The sequence below is a fragment of the Eleginops maclovinus genome, chromosome 2 (assembly GCF_036324505.1).
Source record: "Eleginops maclovinus isolate JMC-PN-2008 ecotype Puerto Natales chromosome 2, JC_Emac_rtc_rv5, whole genome shotgun sequence".
In the NCBI taxonomy this organism is placed as follows: domain Eukaryota; kingdom Metazoa; phylum Chordata; class Actinopteri; order Perciformes; family Eleginopidae; genus Eleginops; species Eleginops maclovinus.
Genome location: NC_086350.1, coordinates 4,838,905 through 4,857,891, shown reverse-complemented (window position 1 = coordinate 4,857,891; position 18,987 = coordinate 4,838,905). Strand labels below are relative to the sequence as shown.

Below are 18,987 nucleotides of genomic sequence, written 5' to 3'. Positions count from 1 at the left end.
TAATCTGTTTCTTCAGTGCTGTTGAGTTATTAAATTTGGGGGCAGCAGTGGCTCAGTCAGTAGGGACTTGGTCTTGGGACCGAAGGGTCGCCGGTTCACCTCCCGATCGGATCAAAAAAAATATGGAGTGAGCTGAGCTGGAGAGGTCCCAGTTCTCCTCCTAGGCCACTGCCGAGGTGAGCAAGGCACCTAACCTCTATCTGCTCCCTTGGCGCCGGGTACCTGGCTGCCTCTCTGCTCTGACACCTCTCCTCTGCATGTGGTTGTGTGTGCATGTATTTCCTCTGTGTGTTAATGTGTGTCAACACAACAGAGTAGAGAAAGCAATTTCCCTGTAAGTAATAAAAAAGTCTTCTAAAGTAATAGTCTCTTTTAATACAAAAATGTGTTTTTTAAGTAAAAAAACATTACTTTGTCTGTTTAAGCTAAAAGTAAACGTTGTATGATGTAAGATCTTTTAAAGGAGCACACGCGAAACAGTATAAAAAATGAGCAAAAGTGAATATTCAACATTTAACAGCATATATGTGAACTTAGAATGCCAGATAATGATTTAAAAGCTCTAAATACATATTAGACTAAATACAAATAAAAACTAAATCACTTTTTATTGTGTCTGACGGTGTTTACAAAAACAAAGCAATGACTGGAAAAACCTATTTTATGAAGAAAATACAAAATGAGGAGGTTACCGGTACATTGCTGAACAGCCAAGACCTTGGGCTATAATGAGATAACTTCAGATTTTGTAATTTCACAAACTTTTCATTTTCTAAATTATAACCTGTTTTATCCAAATTCCCAAGAATCAGTGATGTGACACAGCTTCCACAACTTTCCTTCATAACAAGGAGTGAACTGTACCTAACAGGAGGGGGAAACAGGGGTCCTTGTTACGCAAGAGGAAGGGGGGTGGGGGGGGACAGGAGGGTCTCATTCAGAGGGATTTCTCCATCTTACAGCTTCTGACACAAACACAGGTTTGGTATTTGAAGCAACTAACTGTCGTCACGAGCCCATCAGCAGATGATCATTATTTGCGATATGTTTGCAAATGTTTGTTTAGTGGTGCACCGTAACGATTACATACTAGTTGATGAGTTCAAAATTACAAATCAATAAATGAAATCTATGACCCTGGGATGTTTTAACTCTGTTCCAACAGGATCTGTGCCGTGTGTTTTGTTGTTGTCCTTATAACAGGTGAAGACCTCCATAAAACAAGTTCTTTGTCTAAATATGCTATCAAAGCTTTGGATGTGAAGATTTGGGATATTTATTATAATGTATTTTTGATTTGAAGAATAAGGATGATTAAATGAACAAAAGTGCTCAACATTCGGCACATAAAGCACTCATTTAGCATAAAGATGTTAGAAAATATATATATTTTTGCGCCAGAGGTTCAATGACAACACGGACATATTATGGCCTTGTGAAGTCCATATACCCATCCAGCTAAAACAGAGAAACAAGACGGATTGGATGGATAGATGGATAGATAGATAAAAGGACCCCTATTGCGCTCTTTTTCAACAATATATTATAGGTCTCACATATATACAAACATGTCTCTGAAGTTTTTGGCTTGAAACACCAAACAGATCATTGTCTAAAAAAGATTGGTCTAAAAAAACACAGGAGGAGGAGATTCAGGTGATAAGGTGGACGGGTGTTACCTCGGTTGGTTATTGGCCAAGGGTTGCACAACCCAAAAAACCCCAAAGGTTTCCTAATCTCTTAACCCAGAGGGGACACATATTTATGTATAGCAGACATGAAAAAGTGGATTTTGCATAAACACCACCAAGTACTTGATCTTTTTGCATTCATTTATTCAACATGTTCTTCTCTTTCAGTGCCATAATAAATTGATTTACATAATGGGCACAGAGTCACCCTGAATTTTCTGGAGGTTTGAAGTTTGCTCGGATGCAATATTTCTGATCCACCCCACAGCTCTGCCCAAACCCCACCGACTACCTGAGCTTTTAGGCGACACTGTGGCGGATATATCAAACCCGGTGGGGGTGGCAGGGGGAGTCAGAGGCAAGTGGTCCGACTCTCCATGAGGGATCCAGGGGAGGGTGAGACTGGAGGAGGGAGGGGCTATGTTTTTGTCTTCTTTCCTCTGGTTAAGGATCAGACGTTGAGGCAGGCTCGTACATCTGTGCAGGGACGACTCACTGGAGAAGAGAGTAGAGAAAAGGATCCATATTAAAAAGGAAGGAACGGATTTGGACTGCCAGTATACCACTTTTCCCCCTCAAATTGTTCACTTCTGCAACTCTTTTCAGTTTAAAAAAAGGCATTTCAATGAATTTCTTAACCAATAAAACATTTCTGAAGATCTGGACAGGATAAGTTATTATAACACTGCATACCGGTCATCGTTCTTCACCCTGTCCACCCAGGTCTGTTTGTAAATGTCTCCAGCCAGGCCGTACAGCCAGCTCATGTCCCGGGGAACATCTGGGATCCAGTCCACAAGTCTAAAGAGAAACATTAAAAGAGTTGAGTACGCTTTTATACGTGGTTCAAGAAGTAGAGTAGGAGTCCAGCATTTGGAAGGTGAGCAGGAGGCCCCCCGTTAGCACTTAAATCGAAACAGAAAGGCAGAAAGAAGTAAAGGATGGATAGAAAGAGATGCTGAGCATATTCGAGCTAATGTGTAAGGTCTAACATGTTGAATACGTTGAACCTCTGGGCTAGAGAGCAGGCAGACTCCACAGGTATGCAGGGGATCTGCAGGTACGATGTCACTTTCTTAGGCAGGTAGTCGGTCATGTGGTACAACAGACCAGCAGCAGCATGCGTCTCCCGACAGGCCTCACGAAGCACTGACACAAATACACCAAAACAACAATGTCTTTTTAACTGTCTTTTTGCCTGTAGTGTCTCTTTGGAGGATGTTCCTGCTGATTTCCACCATGTCAGCCTCCCTTCAACGTCTCGTTCTTACCTTTTCTGACGTTAACTGGCAGGTTTTCTACGAGCTGTGGATCCAGCCAGCACTGCTCTTCCTGAGGCGGTTTCAGTCCAATCTGTTGTCTTCCCTCTTCATCCTCAGCTGGCTCCTTCACCCTCAGCTCACAACAGGCAGGTTTGGGTGCGTCGGTCAGCAAACTTCTCAGGGAACAACTGTTGCTGATCACATCTGTGATGGGCATTTAAATAGAGATGCGTAAAAGATATTTAAAGAGTCAAAAGGCTTTATTGTTGAATAAACATTATCTTAGATCCCAGGTTCCTTCAACAGTGCAACAGCAATATATCTTAGACATAAAAACACCTTAAAATAGTGCAAGAAGAAATAAAAATAGGTCTCCTCATTCCCAGCATCTGTTTTTACAATAAATACATCAGCATATTAATATCCTTACTGTTCTCTTGTAAGAAGCGGAGAGCGTCTATGTAGCCGTTGTGGCAGATTTCAGCCATTACCTGTAATATCCAAGAGCTGGTGGGTGACGATGCAAGATTAAATAACCCAAAATAATCCATTTTCTTTCTTAGTATGCTGTTCATTTAAGGTTGCAAAAATCACTTTGTGCCGGCAGAGGACAGAAAGGAGTAAATGTGAGTCAAAAAGTATGTCTCAACCAGGACAACACACTTTATTTTAGAGGACAAAAAGCGACTCTTAGCAGCCTGTATGTGTGGATACAGATTACTGCTCTTATTTCTGTTTGATTTTAGTCTACAGGAATTATGTTCTGCTTTTATTTCATCTCTAACATCTGCTATTGTTTTTTTTTTTATCCTTGCTTATAGATGTTTGTTTTTATCTTTTGCTCTCAAGCATTTTTATCTGGTTAAGAGCTTATTCATTTTTGAAAGTGCAATATAATATGGTTATGTTATTTGTTGTTTGCTGCTTTAAAAAGGATGATCAATTACTTTGTCTTGCTTCATTCCTTCTAAAGAAACAATAAAGGATGTTTATACCATAACCTGTGTGCCTAAAAAGGCTGTCAGTAGTATGAAATATACAGTACGTGATTTATAGGAACAACGTTTCTTTTAAAGTTTGCTTTAAAGATTGCATTTAAAGGGGCGGAAGAAAGAAAGAAGAGTACCACCTCATCATACATTGTTTAACAATAATAAACTAGAATAATTCTGAATCTAATTTAAACTTTTAAAATGGGGAAGGAATCAAATGAAAAGGCTTCACACCACTGCAGCGTCTGACAGCTCACCTCGGGCTGCGGGGGGAAGAAGGTGCTCTTCAGTCTGTAGATGTTCTCCGAGTTCAGCTGGAAGCTGACATTGTTGAAGCGAACCTCATGGATATTGAAGGGGCTTCCTCGAGGGCAGAGGTCGCTCTCCCCGGCGAACGCAGAGATCGTGATCGTGTTTTTCATGTGACACTGAGGCAGGTTGTCACTGGCGGCGCCGTCCACGTAATGCTGAAGGGAAAGGAGGATGATCAGTGAATAGAGCTAGAATTGTTTAGTCCTGTTGGTCTTTGCCTTTTGGTGTTCATAAAATATTTTCAAAGGTTTATAAAGAAATGTCATTAATAGATATAACCCCCAAGCCCCCCCCCCCTCCTTTTTACAATTTTTGTTAGGCATCCAGTTCCTTTATTTTAGGAACAGAATTTAAATGGAAAGACAGAGTTGATCAAATGCAGCAAATAGTCCCGTGCTGGATTTGAGCCAGGTCCTCCGCTTGGGGTCCTACACACAGTGTCAAAAAAACTGCTGATTTTGTATTTTGTGTTTTTAACATTTTGATTTAGTTGTATTATTATTTCGTATTATTGCAGGGGCTTGTGTTTTGAATCAGCTTGCTGTTCACTCACCACTCCACGGTAAGTAGGAGGAATCACACCACAGTAGAGAGGGACAAAGCAGCTGCATACAAGGGCCTGGAAAAGATGGACAAATTGTTCACAGAAACACAAACACAAAAGTTTGTACAGAAACAAAGTATTCTTAAACTAACAGAAATGTATGTTTTTGAATTTAAATGGAAATAGGAAGGGCTGGTTAAAAATTAAAGAGAAAAACAATGACATCAGAAATGAAGGCAAAGGAAATCACTCCTCCAGTTCTGGTGAAGGAGGTTACAGCCCTACACAAAATCCTCCTACATTTCCTCAATATAATCTGTCAAGTCAGCCTTTCACAACCTCAAAAGTACAAAAACAGTAGTCACCATATCAACATATTTCTACTTTTCATTTGGCCACATTTCATTTTGACATTTAAGACCTAACATCAGAAGAGATTACTCTGGACAACAGGGTCAGTTTAACTCCTTGACTGTAATGTATACCTGAATGACCTCCTCTCTGCTGTCAAACTCCGACACCAGGACGTTCTTCCCGTCTGAAACTCTGGTCAGGGACACGCAGAGTTTCCCAGATGCTCTGAGGTGGGCGTCTTCTGGAAGGCTCCCCTCCAGAGAGTCCCGTACAATCTGCACCAGGTTGAAGGCTGGGTGCAGAGGGCCCAGCTGGTGCTTCCTGCACTCCTTGGCCATGAACATCAGCTGAGCACAGCACTTCTCTGCACAGAGGACCACAGTAATCACAATGCATACATGATAGAGATGCTGAACTTGAAAACTATGATTTGTTTGTGTTCTGTTTACAAAACTAGATCAAGGATTTACTCATTTGTATTATTAGGAATATTAGGAATTAAATGTATGCTAAACTGTGTGACATATCATATGGGCAGTAATGCGAATTTAACATTCTTGATTTTAGCTTGCTTTTTTGCTGCTTTAACAGCACATGACCCGTACTTCAGAACTACTAAAAGGCTTTCCCCGTCTCAGCTTACTTGCATGAATTAGTTTAGAAACATACAGACTTGGTTCTTATTTCTGTTCTCAACAATACTTTGGTTTTTACTGACAAATTCTTCAAGGTATTACACACTGTTCTATATTATCTAGAAATAATATTTGAAATATGTTTGCTGCTCTGTCCTAATAAGATGAAATTGGAGACAAATTTGATCACTGTAGTTAAAACAGTGATCCCTCATAAAAGTGGACATAATTAATGTTTCCTGGAGGAGACAGACACATAACCTGGAAATAAGAGCAGGAAGTGTGGGATATGCAAATGTGATTTTTTGTGCATTTGATCTAAACCGAATTTTATGACGAGATGTAATTATCTAAATGACATCTTCAAATGTATTTTATTCAACCCAGGACGTTTGCTAATTTCCAACGTAGGGTTAAATTGCACTTTTTTGAATGGACTTTGGTCTGTGGAGATGGGAGTGGCCTTCTGCTCACCTATGGGGGATCCAATAGCGAGAACAGCCGCCATCAAAGCACCTGCAGAGGCTCCATAAATCTTAGAGGAGTGTAGTATGAACCGAGGGTAATGTTCAAGCAAACAACTGCTGGCTCCAACATAATAAATCCCCATAAAACCGCATCCTGCAAAGGAGATGCTCCAGTCTTCCTCAAAATCCAACATGTTCTTACTCCAGCAACAACAGCTAAGACTGTAGTTTGCAAATCCACCAAACTAGTGGAAATCTCAATTAGTTGAAAAGTAAAATGATGGGGATCAATGTTGACCAACTGCCAGGTCAATTGAACCTGCACACAGCTTCCAAAGATAATGAAGATAACAAACTAATTTCATGTGATTAAGAACTCTCTTTCTATTGGCTGGAAAAGGTCACATGACAGCGAGATCGAAACCCCTGCAGTGTCTTTTCAGAACTGGAGCGTAAATCGCGGTGTTGTTATCCGGCAACTCGTTTATTCTTTTAGATATACGTTTTTAAAATGAGTATTCCTGTAGTGGACTTCGGTGCATACAGCCTGAGTGAGAAGCATGTTGGTGAGGAGCAGATGCGCAGCTTGAGCAAAGAGCTGGACACTGCTTTCACTGAAGTGGGGTTTGTGTTCCTGCAGAACACTGGGATCCCCCAGGAGGAGGTGAGAGAAACAAACATGACAGTTAGTTTTGCTTGTTGCGGTGTTGGAAATGTTTTCAAGGAAGTAGTACCACCATGTAAAAGTCCTGCAGACAAAACCTGACTGAAGTACAGTGGTGGAAAGTCACTAAGTACATTTACACTTTTTTGTACTTTACTTTAGTGTTTCCATTTAATGGCTACATGATATGCTGATATGGTTTATTGCAGCACTGCACTACTAATCTAAACAGTATTTCTAAATCTAGTACTAAAATACTCTTACATGTATAAAAACAGGATCAATTAATAACCTTAATAATATAACACTCCATTCTGCATAACGAACTGCTTTTGCTTTTGATTAGGGATGCCGATACCGATGTTAAGAATAACATTTTTGCCGATACTGATGTTTTACTATGTAACCTGTAATGGTAGCACAATGCAGACTAAGGCAGCCTATCCCTTTTAAGAGAGAGAGAGAGTGGGGGATACGTGAGTGCATGTGTAAGCGCGAGAGAGAGGTTGAGCGAGCCATAGTAAGTTTGTGGAAGTTAACGGGAGTAGCACCAAGTATAACAAAGTCACAAATATATACGACGGCCTCCCAAGAACACTGAAGAATGGATGTAATTTACCGACCCTCCAGACACCCGTCCTGCAGCATGCGCAGCGTGCAGCCCCCCCCCCCCCCCGAATGACTTTAAAGTTACGGCAGACCTACAGTCACTGTTTAATCCTTTAAAATGATGCCCTGGCTTCAGATATAGTCCGTCAGATTTAAAAACAACGACGCTAATGCGACTTCTCCCCATCACGTAGCAAAGCATAAACATCGGCGACTGCCATCGGTGATGTCACCTTATTTGACCGATGTGCCGATGGCGGTAAATAGGATGTATCGGTGCATCCCTACTTTTGATTCAAGTACATTTACTACATCTAACATCCACTAACACTGCTTTAGTTTGCAGTACATGTGGTTTGTGGATGTATTTTAACAGAAGTCATCATTTCTCTGCTGCAGACTTTTAAAGTTGTGCTTATTTTAAATACTTGACACCTGCCTACTATTGGGTAACTAAGTCTACAACAATGCATCATATTATATAAATTCACTTTGGGAGGATGCATCTTCAAACTGATCTAATAATGTTTTTAAATGGCTTAATTTGGGGAATTAATAAATGTTAACTTACAAAGGAACACATCACCCTGCAGCCAGTTTATAAAAACACTTTAGATCAAAATGACCACTTATGGAGAGAAATGGTTTTCACTGGAAATTTTTCACAAATAACATAAGCTAAGTAAAAAAAAGTACAATATCTGTCCCTGAGATGTAGTGAAGTAGAGGTATAATGCTCCCTAAAATGGAAATACTCAAGTAAAGTAACTCGCGTTTGTTCTAGAAGAGCGATATGTATTTTCTCCATGTGTGTTTGGATAGGTGGATCGTGTTATGGCCATATCCAAGACCTTCTTCCTGCAGCCAGATGAGCAGAAACAACCCTTCAGCAGGAAGAGCTTTGCTGGGAATCCTAACCACGGCTGGGTGTCTTTTGGGATTGAGAGGTGGGATTCATAAATGGTATCAACACTCTTTCTTACCTGCACAGTTTGCTTGTTTTTACAATAAATAAAAACTGTTTTTCAGGTTGAATCCAAGCCGCCCTGGAGACCTAAAGGAAGCATTCAACATTACCTCACTTCAGCCTGACATTGTAACCACTCACTGTCAAATATTAATATTTTTCAAAGATTACCTCGGGACCAGTTTTATGATCACTAACCCAGATAAGATCCCATTTTGTCATCTATTGTTTTGGAAGTTTGCCTTATAAATGTTCGATTAAAATCAGAAAGGTATGTTCTATTGCTGCCAGATTATAAGAAATATCTGCCAATAACATATCCCACTATTGATTTAACAAGCATGTGGGAAACAGGAACAGAAATGCCAGTTGTTTGAAATAAATTTGAGTAATTGTAGAAACAGTTTCCCTATTCCTTGTTCAGAAGAGAGCAGAATCAAATCAATTTTAATTTATATCACCCAATCAGGACCTTTACAATCTACTGGGAGAGAAACAACTGAGAATATTTCGTAAGGGTCCTGATCAGTCCTCAATTATCTGCATATCCAAACAGATAAATAGATTTGTTAACATTCAAATACCAATAAAGCTGTCAGCCCCTGAAGTCCAGTATCATTCAGGCTCTAATCTTATTCTCTCCTGCTGCAGAAATGGCCATCAGATGCTGCAAAAGGCTTTAGGGAGATCCAGACGTCTTTCTTCCAGCGCTGCAAAGAGCTGAGTCTGCGGGTGCTGAGGGTGATGGCTGTCAGTCTGGGTCTGGACCCCGAGGTGTTCCTCAGTGCGCACAGATTCATAGGAGGTCTGTACGCTCACTGTTGTCACTAAAGAGTGTTGTATTGTTGATCGGGTTCAAGCTGAAGAAGTCAATGGTTAACGTCAGTGTGACAACTCTGAAAATATAGATAATTACAGCACGGAATATTAAGCCGAATGCACCAGGCAGGTCTACACTCTTAACACTCTTGTTGTTTCTCCTCCAGAGGAAGGGAATTGTACCACACTGCGGTCTCTGTACTACCCTCCAGTAAAGCAGGAGGAGGTGAAGGAGGGTCAGCTGCGGTGTGGAGAACATTCAGACTACGGCTCCATCACCCTGCTGTTCAATAGCTCTGGGGGTCTGCAGGTAACACCAGATGCACCGGTCGGGATGCAAGACAAAAGACGAACTACAATTTAAAATTTAAAATGACAGAATTGGTCTTTTGTTTCTGTTAGAGTTCCTACTATGCTTTTTGGACTCCTTTGTTTACTTCTGTGACTCACCATGTAACACTCGCGCTTCTATTAGCTAGTGCTCCAACATATTGTACTTTGTAGGCTAAGGGGCGGGACATCTCTAAGGGGTTGACCAATCACACAGAGCCAGCCAGCTAACCAATCAAAGCACACTGGGCTCTGGTTTCAGACAGAGGGTGAAAAGAGAGGCAGTATAAGAAAAACAAAGAGCTTTTTAATCATTAAAGCATGCAGACATGTTACAGTAGAGGCACTACATACAAATATGAACCTGAAAATGAGAATCCTCCTTAAAAGAAGGCAGGTAATCAAACCCACATTTGTTAACCTCCAGGTGCGTCAACGATCAGGAGAATTCATCTGTGCTCCTGCCGTCCCCGGAGCCATCCTGGTTAACATCGCTGACCTGATGCAGCGCTGGACCAGCGATCACTTTGTCTCTGTGGTGAGTTAGGAGGAACTTTTGGAGGAAATATATCCTATATCATAATGGGAAATAAAGCTTTGGATTTGGTTTTACTACATCATAATAATTAAAGAAAGGACATAATGGTGAGGTAACAAATGTACTCAGTTAGTAAGCTTAAATATATACATACAAATACATTTTACTCTACTTGAGCATTTGTAATTTTTACATTACCTTTCAGACTTTGATGACTTGTTACAAATCTGAAAACCCGGCTGTATCTTTGTAGTATTTTACCAAATCCTTGTTAAAGTATGACTTATAAAAAAAAACAATGCCACAGGAACAAATAAATGCTTAAGTTCTGACACCGAAATACAACATACAGCTCTGGAAAAAATTAAGAGACCACTCCAAATGTTTCTTAAATCTTAATCCCTACATGTACTGTATTGCAGCCAGTCCAGTGTCTGTTGAATTACAACACAGTGTCAGTAGTTTATGGAATACAATAAAAAAAACTAATTATAATAATTTAACTCAAAGACACACCTATAAATAACAAAACAAGATGTATTCTGGGGCTGTATATCATATAATAAATCTGATTGGTGTTGACCCCTCTCTCAGCGGCACAGAGTGTTGCTGCCTCCTGTTGGAGACCACAGCACCCGTCAGTCTCTGGCCTTCTTCGTGCAGCCGGACGACGAGGCTCTGATCTGCTGCTGCGACGGCTCCAACAAATACCCTCCGGTGACAGGAGGGGGATACATCGAGGAGCGCTTTAAAGCCTCATATGGACAAAACTGAACCTCAGAATCACTTCATTCATGCACAACTGTTGATACACACTTGGGAAGTCTTTCACCGTGTTCTATCAGCACATGTTTCTACATTTTGGATATAATTGTACTTTCAAGATAAATGTGTATGATTGAAGAAAGTGACACAAACCTCAAACGTGCAACATCATTCATTTTATTGTCCACATTCAAACCTTGTACTACAGATTCATTCATTCTTCACACATGATGTCGGGAGGTGGACAGATTTGACAGCTTTCTGGAAAATACAGAACTCAATTGCTCAAAAAATAAACAATCATTTCTCTTTGAGTCGTTATTTCTATCTCTGATTTGTCGTATGAACCTATGATCAACGCAATTTTGACCCTGTAACATGCTCTTTATGGAGGTATTTTATATTCCCCATCTACTATGACAAAATGTAACCTGCTGAGTAACAGAAGTGGAGAGAATAAATAAATTAAAACGTATTTATCAGGAAAAATGCCACAGATTCACAGACACAACTCAGTGTAAACAGACACTTCAGAATCCATACAATCGTCTCTAACACCCAAAAAAATGATCTTCAATTAAAAGATTCAAATATATGTAAAGATATCTGTAAACTAAAGAGACTTTCTTCAATCATCCGGTCCATAGGATATATGAAAGGAATACACTTTGAAAAATAAAAACTCTAAGAAGGATTTTTTTAGCTTCATGTGCAAGAGCGTCACACGAAAGGAAACAACAAGGAGGATTGTGGGTAACGGGAGCAGACTGGAGTCCTCTTACAGCTTGTATATTTTAAAAAATGGACAGTGATCCGACTAACAGGGAGTCTAAGGTTTACACTAAGATACATGATCACATTTGGAAGCAGGAAACAAACAAATTCAGGAAAGTAGTTAAAGAAAGAACGATATTTGGGTCCAAAAATGTCTGCTTTGTGTAATTCTAAATGAGAAATGTAAATAAGAGTATAGACTCTTTGGGCAGCAGCGCTACATAAAATTTAAAGTTTTCAACATTCATTTTTTATGCATCAATCAGCTCTCTTTTATGAAATAAATAAACCCTCTTCAAAGTATTTCCTCAGAGAGGCAGAATCAGTGATAATGAATTACAGTGCGCACTAAACAAAACATTCACTTTCAGCTCAGCTCAACCCCCCCCCCCCCCCAAGCCCAAAGCACTTCCCATGGAGAACAGTCATGCTGTGATTATTGACAAAAACAAAAGGGTGGATTGTCCACAGGGAGAACTGGACCAGCTCCACATTTCGGATTGATGCAGCTACAGCAGGCATAACGCACCGCCGCACAAAATCTGAAAAATCTGATTCTCTTATGTGCACTCATTGTTGAGACATATCTTCATCAAGTGGTGTTTTCAAAAATAAAAAAAAACTGAACATTTTAATCATTACAAAAATGGGGCATCATTACAAGGTGAACACACACACTCTCACACACACACACACACACACACACTCGCTCGCTCACTGGCAGCACACAGAGGGTAGAGCCTGCTAAGAGTGTCCTGGCACTGGGACATCGGGGCGCAGAGGGTGACTGTTTCCTGGTACGACTGGTGGGGCTCCACCTGCAGCTACAGCAGCGCCCGGCTCTGCAACACAGAGTCACACGTTAATGAACAGCAAGCTGATGATGAAACTGCAAATAATGACAAGTTTTCTTTGCCTATTTGCTTTTTTTGGCAATGGAAGCTTTTTTTTGTTTACTGGGAGTTCAGAGGTTCATTTCCTTATTACATTTGAGCTCTTTAAAAGGCACTTCAATGTCGGATAGCACTCTCTGGCCCTCTGAATAACAAGATAGTTTAACAAGATAGCCCAAAATATATCTGCCTTTTCTCCCAATCATTGAATTGATACTTACGTTTGACCTCAGCTTTTATCCTTTCCATTTCTTCTACTGCCTGAGAAGATAAAAACAGGATAGAACATGTTAGAGAATCACAGAATAAGTAAGGTTTGCTCAGTTTAGCAAAGGAACTAATCAGTATAATAACTGCACATTGAGTTACAGTTTGCAGTGTCCTAATATCTCTTGATTTATGACAGAAAATAGCAGTTATTTGGTCATGTTTGCCTCAACCTGCCCTCAGCAAATCTTTCCACAGCCAACAAATCATGCATATCATCTATTGTAAATGATTAAATCACTGGAACTGGATGTTACTCCATGTACTGCACCTGTTGTGCATCTGCGGGAAGACTTACTGATTCCTGACTTAATTTCACTTGTAAATATTTGTTCAGCTCACCTGCTGCAGCCCCAGCTTCTGAGCACTGAGTTCTTCCTGTTTCCTCTCCAGCTCCTCCCTCTGTTTCTGCAGCTCCACAGACTTCTGGTTGATGTCATTCTCCTCGTTGACCAGATGCTGTTCATACTCCCTCATCTCCTCCTCTGTGTAAAGCGGGTTTTGATCCAAAGTCTGTGGAGACCAGGAGGGGATTATACACCGGTGTGAATTTAATAAATACTGGGATGAATTGTTGATGATGTTCTATAAAATAAAGCTCTTACCTCCCACTCGTCTTTTTCCAAGAACTCCTCTTTCTGAGTGGCAGCCATGAACTCGCTCAGTGACACGAGTCTGTCTTTGTTGATGTCCACCTAAATAAACAACAACACGTTAAGCTGCTTTAGTCAATATTAGGGAGAAGCAATGGTCTTTAAAATGAATAATGACAACTCAGGTGAAATCCGAGACACTAATGCTCTCAATTCAGCACTTATTGGATGGAGAATGTATATTTTCACAGTAATGTGACGTTTAAATATGGATTAATCATCAAATAGTTAAAGATTTTTAACAAAGACATAATATCTCAAACACTAATACTGCCCTTTTGACCAAATATGGAAGGGGCAATGAGCTTCAAACTGTGTCCTGGAGCTGAATAGGAAAACTTCAGATAGAAAAAGTCTGAATGTTTCACTGACTGTATTCAAAGGATGCCCGTATCGTTGTGTGGCCCGATCAAGGCTGATGATTGCTGTATGAATAACAAAACTGAATATCTGTCCCTGTGGCGGCTCACCTCATTCATTACGTGCTCTCTCATTCGCAGCCTCTCTTCCTCCATCTCCACCATGTCGTCTTCCTCATTCTCTGGGTTGTACACCTTCTCCAGCTTGGAGACACAAACACATTTTACCTCGGAACTTGCCAAACAAAGGTTGTACGACAAAGAACATCAAAATAAATACCTCTTTCGTGAAGAGAGCTTCAAGCTCGCTCTCATCGAAGAAGCCATCTCCGTTAGTGTCTGCAACACAAAAGTGACTAATGAACACATGATTTCCTCTGAACTCCTTTTTTAAAAAGCATAGAAGTAAGTCACAAGTCACATCAGATTGATATATTGAACAGTAGCTGCATAATTATGAGACATAACAGTGGGATCCTCTGATAACTGTAAATGGTTCTTGGTGTTTTGGACACATATGGTCTGTGGTTACCGTGCATTTTGAAGAAGGTCTTGGGATCAAAGTTGTCTGGGTCCATTCCATCAGTCTCCTGCCACACCTCCTTCAACTGGTCTTCACTGCCCTGCACACCACACACACACACACACACACACACACACACACACACACACACACACACACACACACACACACACACACACACACACACACCATAGAAGTGTTACATTCTTCTTTAAGCACATCCCCTCACAGCGTGTCCCTCAAGGTTTCTCCTCCTTCTTTGAAATGATATTTTACGGTATGTTTTTTCAGCCAACCATCCCATGGCTTTTTACTGATAATTAAACGTGCTCCTGTTTTTATACATAAATTCAAGGCGTGATCCTTGAAATTCAAATGATCATCTAGTAACTGGTGAAAGGAAGAGGAAGCATTTTTACTCCTACATTGAAATAAGGTGTGTACTACTGGGGTAAGATAGGTTATATAGCAGTGCTTCATTTCTCAAATAAATGACAATATAAATGTAGTGAGTACAAGTGCCATTAAATGGAATTATTACGAAGTCTGTCTAAATTGTACTCATTGATTTTGTGAATGTACTCAGTTATATCCCACCACTGGCATTATCTAACTTCCTTACAGCAGAGCCTTACCGGATGGTTCACTTTTGCGTGATCAGCGTGTTTCTTCCTCAGCTCCTCGTAGTGCTGCTCCTCCTGCTTGCGAGTCTCCTCGTTCATGGTCTTCAGACGTTCCTTTCTCTCGTGCTCCTTCATCATCTCGTACCTCTTGAACTCATCGTGGCGGTCCTTATCGAAGTTCTCCAGGTCTTTAGTCGCCTACCGATGAAATGAAAGAGTACATTTATGACATGCGTCTGATCGTAAGGCCAGTGAAAAAACTGACACCCATCACACATGACAGGAAAAACTGCCCTCTCAAACTCTCTCCAACATAAGGACATAAATATGTGAATGCCTCAAATGTAGCTGACAGGATCAGACCTGAGAATCCCAGCTTCGTGTGCACACCTGTTATTCGTGTCGTCCATCCTAATTATAGCAATAGCATGAGGCAAACTGTGATTATAGGTATGACTGCAATGCATTTACAGACTGTATACTGTAAGCAGCAGCACTACAGTATCCACACACAGTGCAGGGGGAACACTCAGCCTGAGGTAAACTGTCTTATCTATCCAAAGAATAAACTCTCCCTCAAACTATATGAAGAAATCTGCTGGATAACAAGAGTGTGTGAGGCTGCCGTGTGTGTCTGTTGGACACTGTGGTGCAACTTTACCATATTTGCGCTACTGCAGCAGCAAATACGCTCTGAGACCACAACCAGATTGCTCTGAAATGAGTCATAGCTTTATTTTGGCTGAGCTTGATGTTTACTACAAGCACACATCACATCTGGGAATGATGCTTCTTGAGGATGGAGTTACTGATTGTTTTGCCCTCTTTATCTTTTTTCTATTTATGTGATAGAAAATGACAATCACCATCGCGGGTCATTTTACGTTTGGTTGTTGAAAGCTTTTAGGTTTTATGTATCTACAGACTGATCCCAACAAACAGCAATGAACAAGTTTTAAAACTCATTTATATGATTATTTGTATGTTACTCGAGAAGCTGCCACTGTGACAGCTGCAGAAACATCCTCGATAAAAAGAGTCAGACCTACTACAGGAATGGTCTATTTGATGAACAGTACTCAGATGTTTCAGGTGTTCTGTACCGATTGGATGAGCTGGTCCAGGTCCTCCACCTCGAAGGTGTTGGGGTTCTGGTGGCTGAGGTGCTCAAACTGCTTCAGCAGAACCTGGTGGTCCACTGTCCGGCCTGCAAGGAGGGAATAATGAACGATTGAATTAACGATAAAAGATCCAGGGTTGGTGTGATATAACTCTTGGAGCAAAGAACTGGAGAGAGTATGCCAAACATCAAACGTTCCATCAGTAAGCAGAACCAGTTGTTACGTTTATTGCAGAGAAGAAAGCTCTAGAAGACCGCAGTCAGATAACATCTACTCTCTGACATAGTACATTTAATCCTATCATTATCTGATGGAGAGAGTTTTTATAACCTTGGTTCATGCACATACAGAAGTAAGAAAGAGGTCATCTCTTAACACAAGCACCAGCTAATCTCCATACACTACTATGCCTTAGCCCCAAAGCCAAATGCCTGCTGCCTGTATAGACACAGAAACATGAACTGAGGCAATAAGGAGAATAAATAGCATACAGCTATTTAAATACCTCACTATCAGTAGGAACCTAAAATAAGAATCACATGTATTATTTATTTCAGACTTCATAAAGAGTGAGTGTGTCCTAGCAACTTCTTTTTCATGATCTTTCTGCTGACCTTTTGTGCTTCAGTTCTCTGGAACACAGCTGCACAAGCACTGGCTTTGTTTACTTAAGTTTCAGCTGAAATGTTCACAAAACAAACCAGTAAAACAAGAATAGATGTATGTATTTCTAGCTATAATGAGCAGAGGTCTTTGTATAAGTATGTGGGATGTAACTTCAGGCTTATGTTCCACCACATTTAAACTCACTTCATAGAACTGGCCAATACAAGTTATTGTTAGCTGAGGTATTACATTGTGTTCCTCTTTCTAAGACTCGCATCCTGTCATCAATGACACTGAAGTTTATAGTATTACAAAACGTGTTAAGCAACTTCAGAAAACACAAGTTTGTAAGGGACACATCCGCTGGACGTGCAGGCGACTCACCGCTCCCCCCCTGAATGTCGTGTTTGACTTTGATGAGCATCCGCAGCCGGTTCATCTCCTCCCTCTTCAGCTCGTCCAGCTTCGTACGAAAATTGTGTTGGACAAAGTTCAGCTCTTTGGCAAGTTTGCCTTGCTGCAAGAAGAAAATCAACACACCACGGTTCAATACGAAATGTTCATGTCAACAAAGAGCTTGCAAAATAACGGCATGTTCAGTGAGTGTGCGTACCTTGATGTCATCCATGTCGGCATTTTTGAGCTTTTCTTTAAAGTGAGGGTCTTTCTCCAGGAACTCGATGACTTCCCTGAGGTAGCGGTCGTAGTGAAGCCCAGTCTCCTGGAGCAAAAACCAAAGCACACATCAGTGTTTGTTGGTAGAGGACTAAAAGCTAAAATGACCTTGTTAATATCTAACCTGACTACCGGCCATCATGGAAACTCTTGTGTCAATTCACTCTTGCTAATGAGCGGGGCTAACCTAATTCAAGCTGCTAATGTACTTTGTTTGTTTTGTGCAGTTACTCTAAAATACACTGACAACCTTTAACCCAGAGGAAATCTGCTTTGCATGTGAAACAGCCGTGTGAGATACTGTAAGCCAAAACTCCTTCCCTCCTTTACATGACTACGGTGTGTTTTGTGTAATTAAATGTAAGTCCACATGATTCACAGCTAGGGATTGGACATCATAGGATTTTACAGCTGATAAAACACTACCAATAATATCAGGACAGAGGATTGATTGAACACATCCTTAGATGCAATCATTATGGGCAAGATCATTTTGAGAGGAAATGTTCATATTGTCCCATGCATACTCACAGCACTCTGTGGGGGATCCAGTTCCTGCACCGGAGGCTTTTCTTTGGACCTGTCGACACTGATGGGCACTGACTGGATACACAGCCACAAACTCAGCAGAACCAGCCCACAGTGGACCACAGAGTTACCCCTCACCATCTGGTTAGGTAAAAACAAATAAAGAGAAACAACAGTTTGCTGCTGCATTTTAAAAAGCAAAATAACTATGTACATCCTACGGTGACTTTTATCCTTGTATTTTATAGACTACCTCTCTATATCAGCTTGATCTTATTGCTATTATCTTGACTCTTTGTGTATGTATTTAAATCTAATTGTGTTCCTGGTCCATGTCTTTATGCTTGCCATGCCTGAATTGATTAGATAATATATTGTGTAATGTTACATGAATGAGCTTTTGAAAATTGTACTGGAAATGTTCTCAGGCTCAAATGTCTTACGAGTGCAGTGTGGTCAGGTGCACAATCCTTACAACAGAAAACACCCTGAGTTTCTCAAATTTCCTGTTAACAATATAGGATTATGCAAATTAGCCTTAATCTCAAAAGCTACGAGCCTAGAGGACTGTGCAACACACGTGTTTAGTGGATAAAGACACAGCAAGCTTACTTAAAAAATATATTCCTCTACCATAAGCTTATAAATTGAAAAAGCAACTCACATTTATTGGATAACGAACAAGCTAACAGTGTCATTCAGAAAACAGGTTGTCTGGGGAAGATGCATGGCTAGTTAATTCATTATCCTATGGCTGTATAAAACCTAGAAAGAAGCCTCAGTATACGTAGTAAATGTCAATGATGAATAACAAGATATTAACACTTACTTCGACCTCTTCTTTTTCAGTCTTTGCCGCGCTTTTATCGTTTAGTTTCCAGCTTCACTCGAGCTTGTTTACAGATGTCATCCACCACCGAGCTTTCCTATGCTACAACCTACAGGAAAAAAGGTTACGTTCACCATGGCAACGCCCCGCCTTCTACGTTCCTGATTGGCTAGAGAAAGTACACTTT

At 40.6% G+C, this 18,987-nt stretch overlaps 3 protein-coding genes across 3 annotated transcripts; 1 reads left to right on the top strand and 2 right to left on the bottom strand.

Annotated features, from left to right (window-relative positions):
* Positions 1 to 1,876: 1,876 nt before the first annotated feature.
* Positions 1,877 to 6,589, bottom strand: LOC134879564 (patatin-like phospholipase domain-containing protein 2). Its single transcript, XM_063906141.1, has 9 exons — positions 6,265 to 6,589; positions 5,287 to 5,519; positions 4,811 to 4,876; positions 4,203 to 4,412; positions 3,384 to 3,444; positions 2,963 to 3,157; positions 2,684 to 2,840; positions 2,385 to 2,492; positions 1,877 to 2,186 (listed from the first exon to the last, which is right to left on the bottom strand). The coding sequence occupies exons 1-9, from the start codon at positions 6,449 to 6,451 to the stop codon at positions 1,877 to 1,879; spliced, it is 1,527 nt and encodes a 508-aa protein (XP_063762211.1). The 5' UTR covers positions 6,452 to 6,589.
* Positions 6,590 to 6,655: 66 nt separating this feature from the next.
* si:dkey-10o6.2 (uncharacterized protein LOC100124608 homolog) lies at positions 6,656 to 11,263 on the top strand. Its single transcript, XM_063910263.1, has 7 exons — positions 6,656 to 6,921; positions 8,353 to 8,477; positions 8,560 to 8,626; positions 9,149 to 9,302; positions 9,484 to 9,626; positions 10,074 to 10,184; positions 10,779 to 11,263. The coding sequence occupies exons 1-7, from the start codon at positions 6,769 to 6,771 to the stop codon at positions 10,956 to 10,958; spliced, it is 933 nt and encodes a 310-aa protein (XP_063766333.1). The 5' UTR covers positions 6,656 to 6,768; the 3' UTR covers positions 10,959 to 11,263.
* Positions 11,111 to 18,927, bottom strand: LOC134882501 (nucleobindin-2-like). The gene is made up of 13 exons (XM_063910250.1): positions 18,801 to 18,927; positions 17,975 to 18,112; positions 17,382 to 17,489; positions 17,153 to 17,285; positions 16,145 to 16,248; positions 15,054 to 15,239; positions 14,428 to 14,518; positions 14,176 to 14,234; positions 14,007 to 14,099; positions 13,489 to 13,578; positions 13,226 to 13,396; positions 12,838 to 12,877; positions 11,111 to 12,565 (listed from the first exon to the last, which is right to left on the bottom strand). Exons 2-13 carry the CDS (start codon positions 18,110 to 18,112, stop codon positions 12,468 to 12,470), a joined length of 1,311 nt encoding a protein of 436 aa, XP_063766320.1. The 5' UTR covers positions 18,801 to 18,927; the 3' UTR covers positions 11,111 to 12,467.
* Between the last annotated feature and the right edge of the window lie 60 nt (positions 18,928 to 18,987).

What these genes read in the sequence shown, in the direction of transcription:
- si:dkey-10o6.2 (XM_063910263.1), top strand. Translation starts at nt 6,769, where the DNA reads ATGAGTATTCCTGTAGTGGACTTCGGTGCATACAGCCTGAGTGAGAAG. An exon ending in TGCGCACAGATTCATAGGAG is followed by an intron (nt 9,303 to 9,483) that starts GTCTGTACGCTC and finishes TTTCTCCTCCAG; the next exon opens with AGGAAGGGAATTGTACCACA. An exon ending in ATAGCTCTGGGGGTCTGCAG is followed by an intron (nt 9,627 to 10,073) that starts GTAACACCAGAT and finishes GTTAACCTCCAG; the next exon opens with GTGCGTCAACGATCAGGAGA.
- LOC134882501 (XM_063910250.1), bottom strand. Translation starts at nt 18,112, where the DNA reads ATGGTGAGGGGTAACTCTGTGGTCCACTGTGGGCTGGTTCTGCTGAGT. An exon ending in GAGAGCACGTAATGAATGAG is followed by an intron (nt 13,579 to 14,006) that starts GTGAGCCGCCAC and finishes TTGTTTATTTAG; the next exon opens with GTGGACATCAACAAAGACAG. An exon ending in TGGAAAAAGACGAGTGGGAG is followed by an intron (nt 13,397 to 13,488) that starts GTAAGAGCTTTA and finishes TGGTCTCCACAG; the next exon opens with ACTTTGGATCAAAACCCGCT.
- LOC134879564 (XM_063906141.1), bottom strand. Translation starts at nt 6,451, where the DNA reads ATGTTGGATTTTGAGGAAGACTGGAGCATCTCCTTTGCAGGATGCGGT. An exon ending in CGCTATTGGATCCCCCATAG is followed by an intron (nt 5,520 to 6,264) that starts GTGAGCAGAAGG and finishes TCCTCTGTGCAG; the next exon opens with AGAAGTGCTGTGCTCAGCTG. An exon ending in AGGGTGAAGAACGATGACCG is followed by an intron (nt 2,187 to 2,384) that starts GTATGCAGTGTT and finishes TCTCTTCTCCAG; the next exon opens with TGAGTCGTCCCTGCACAGAT.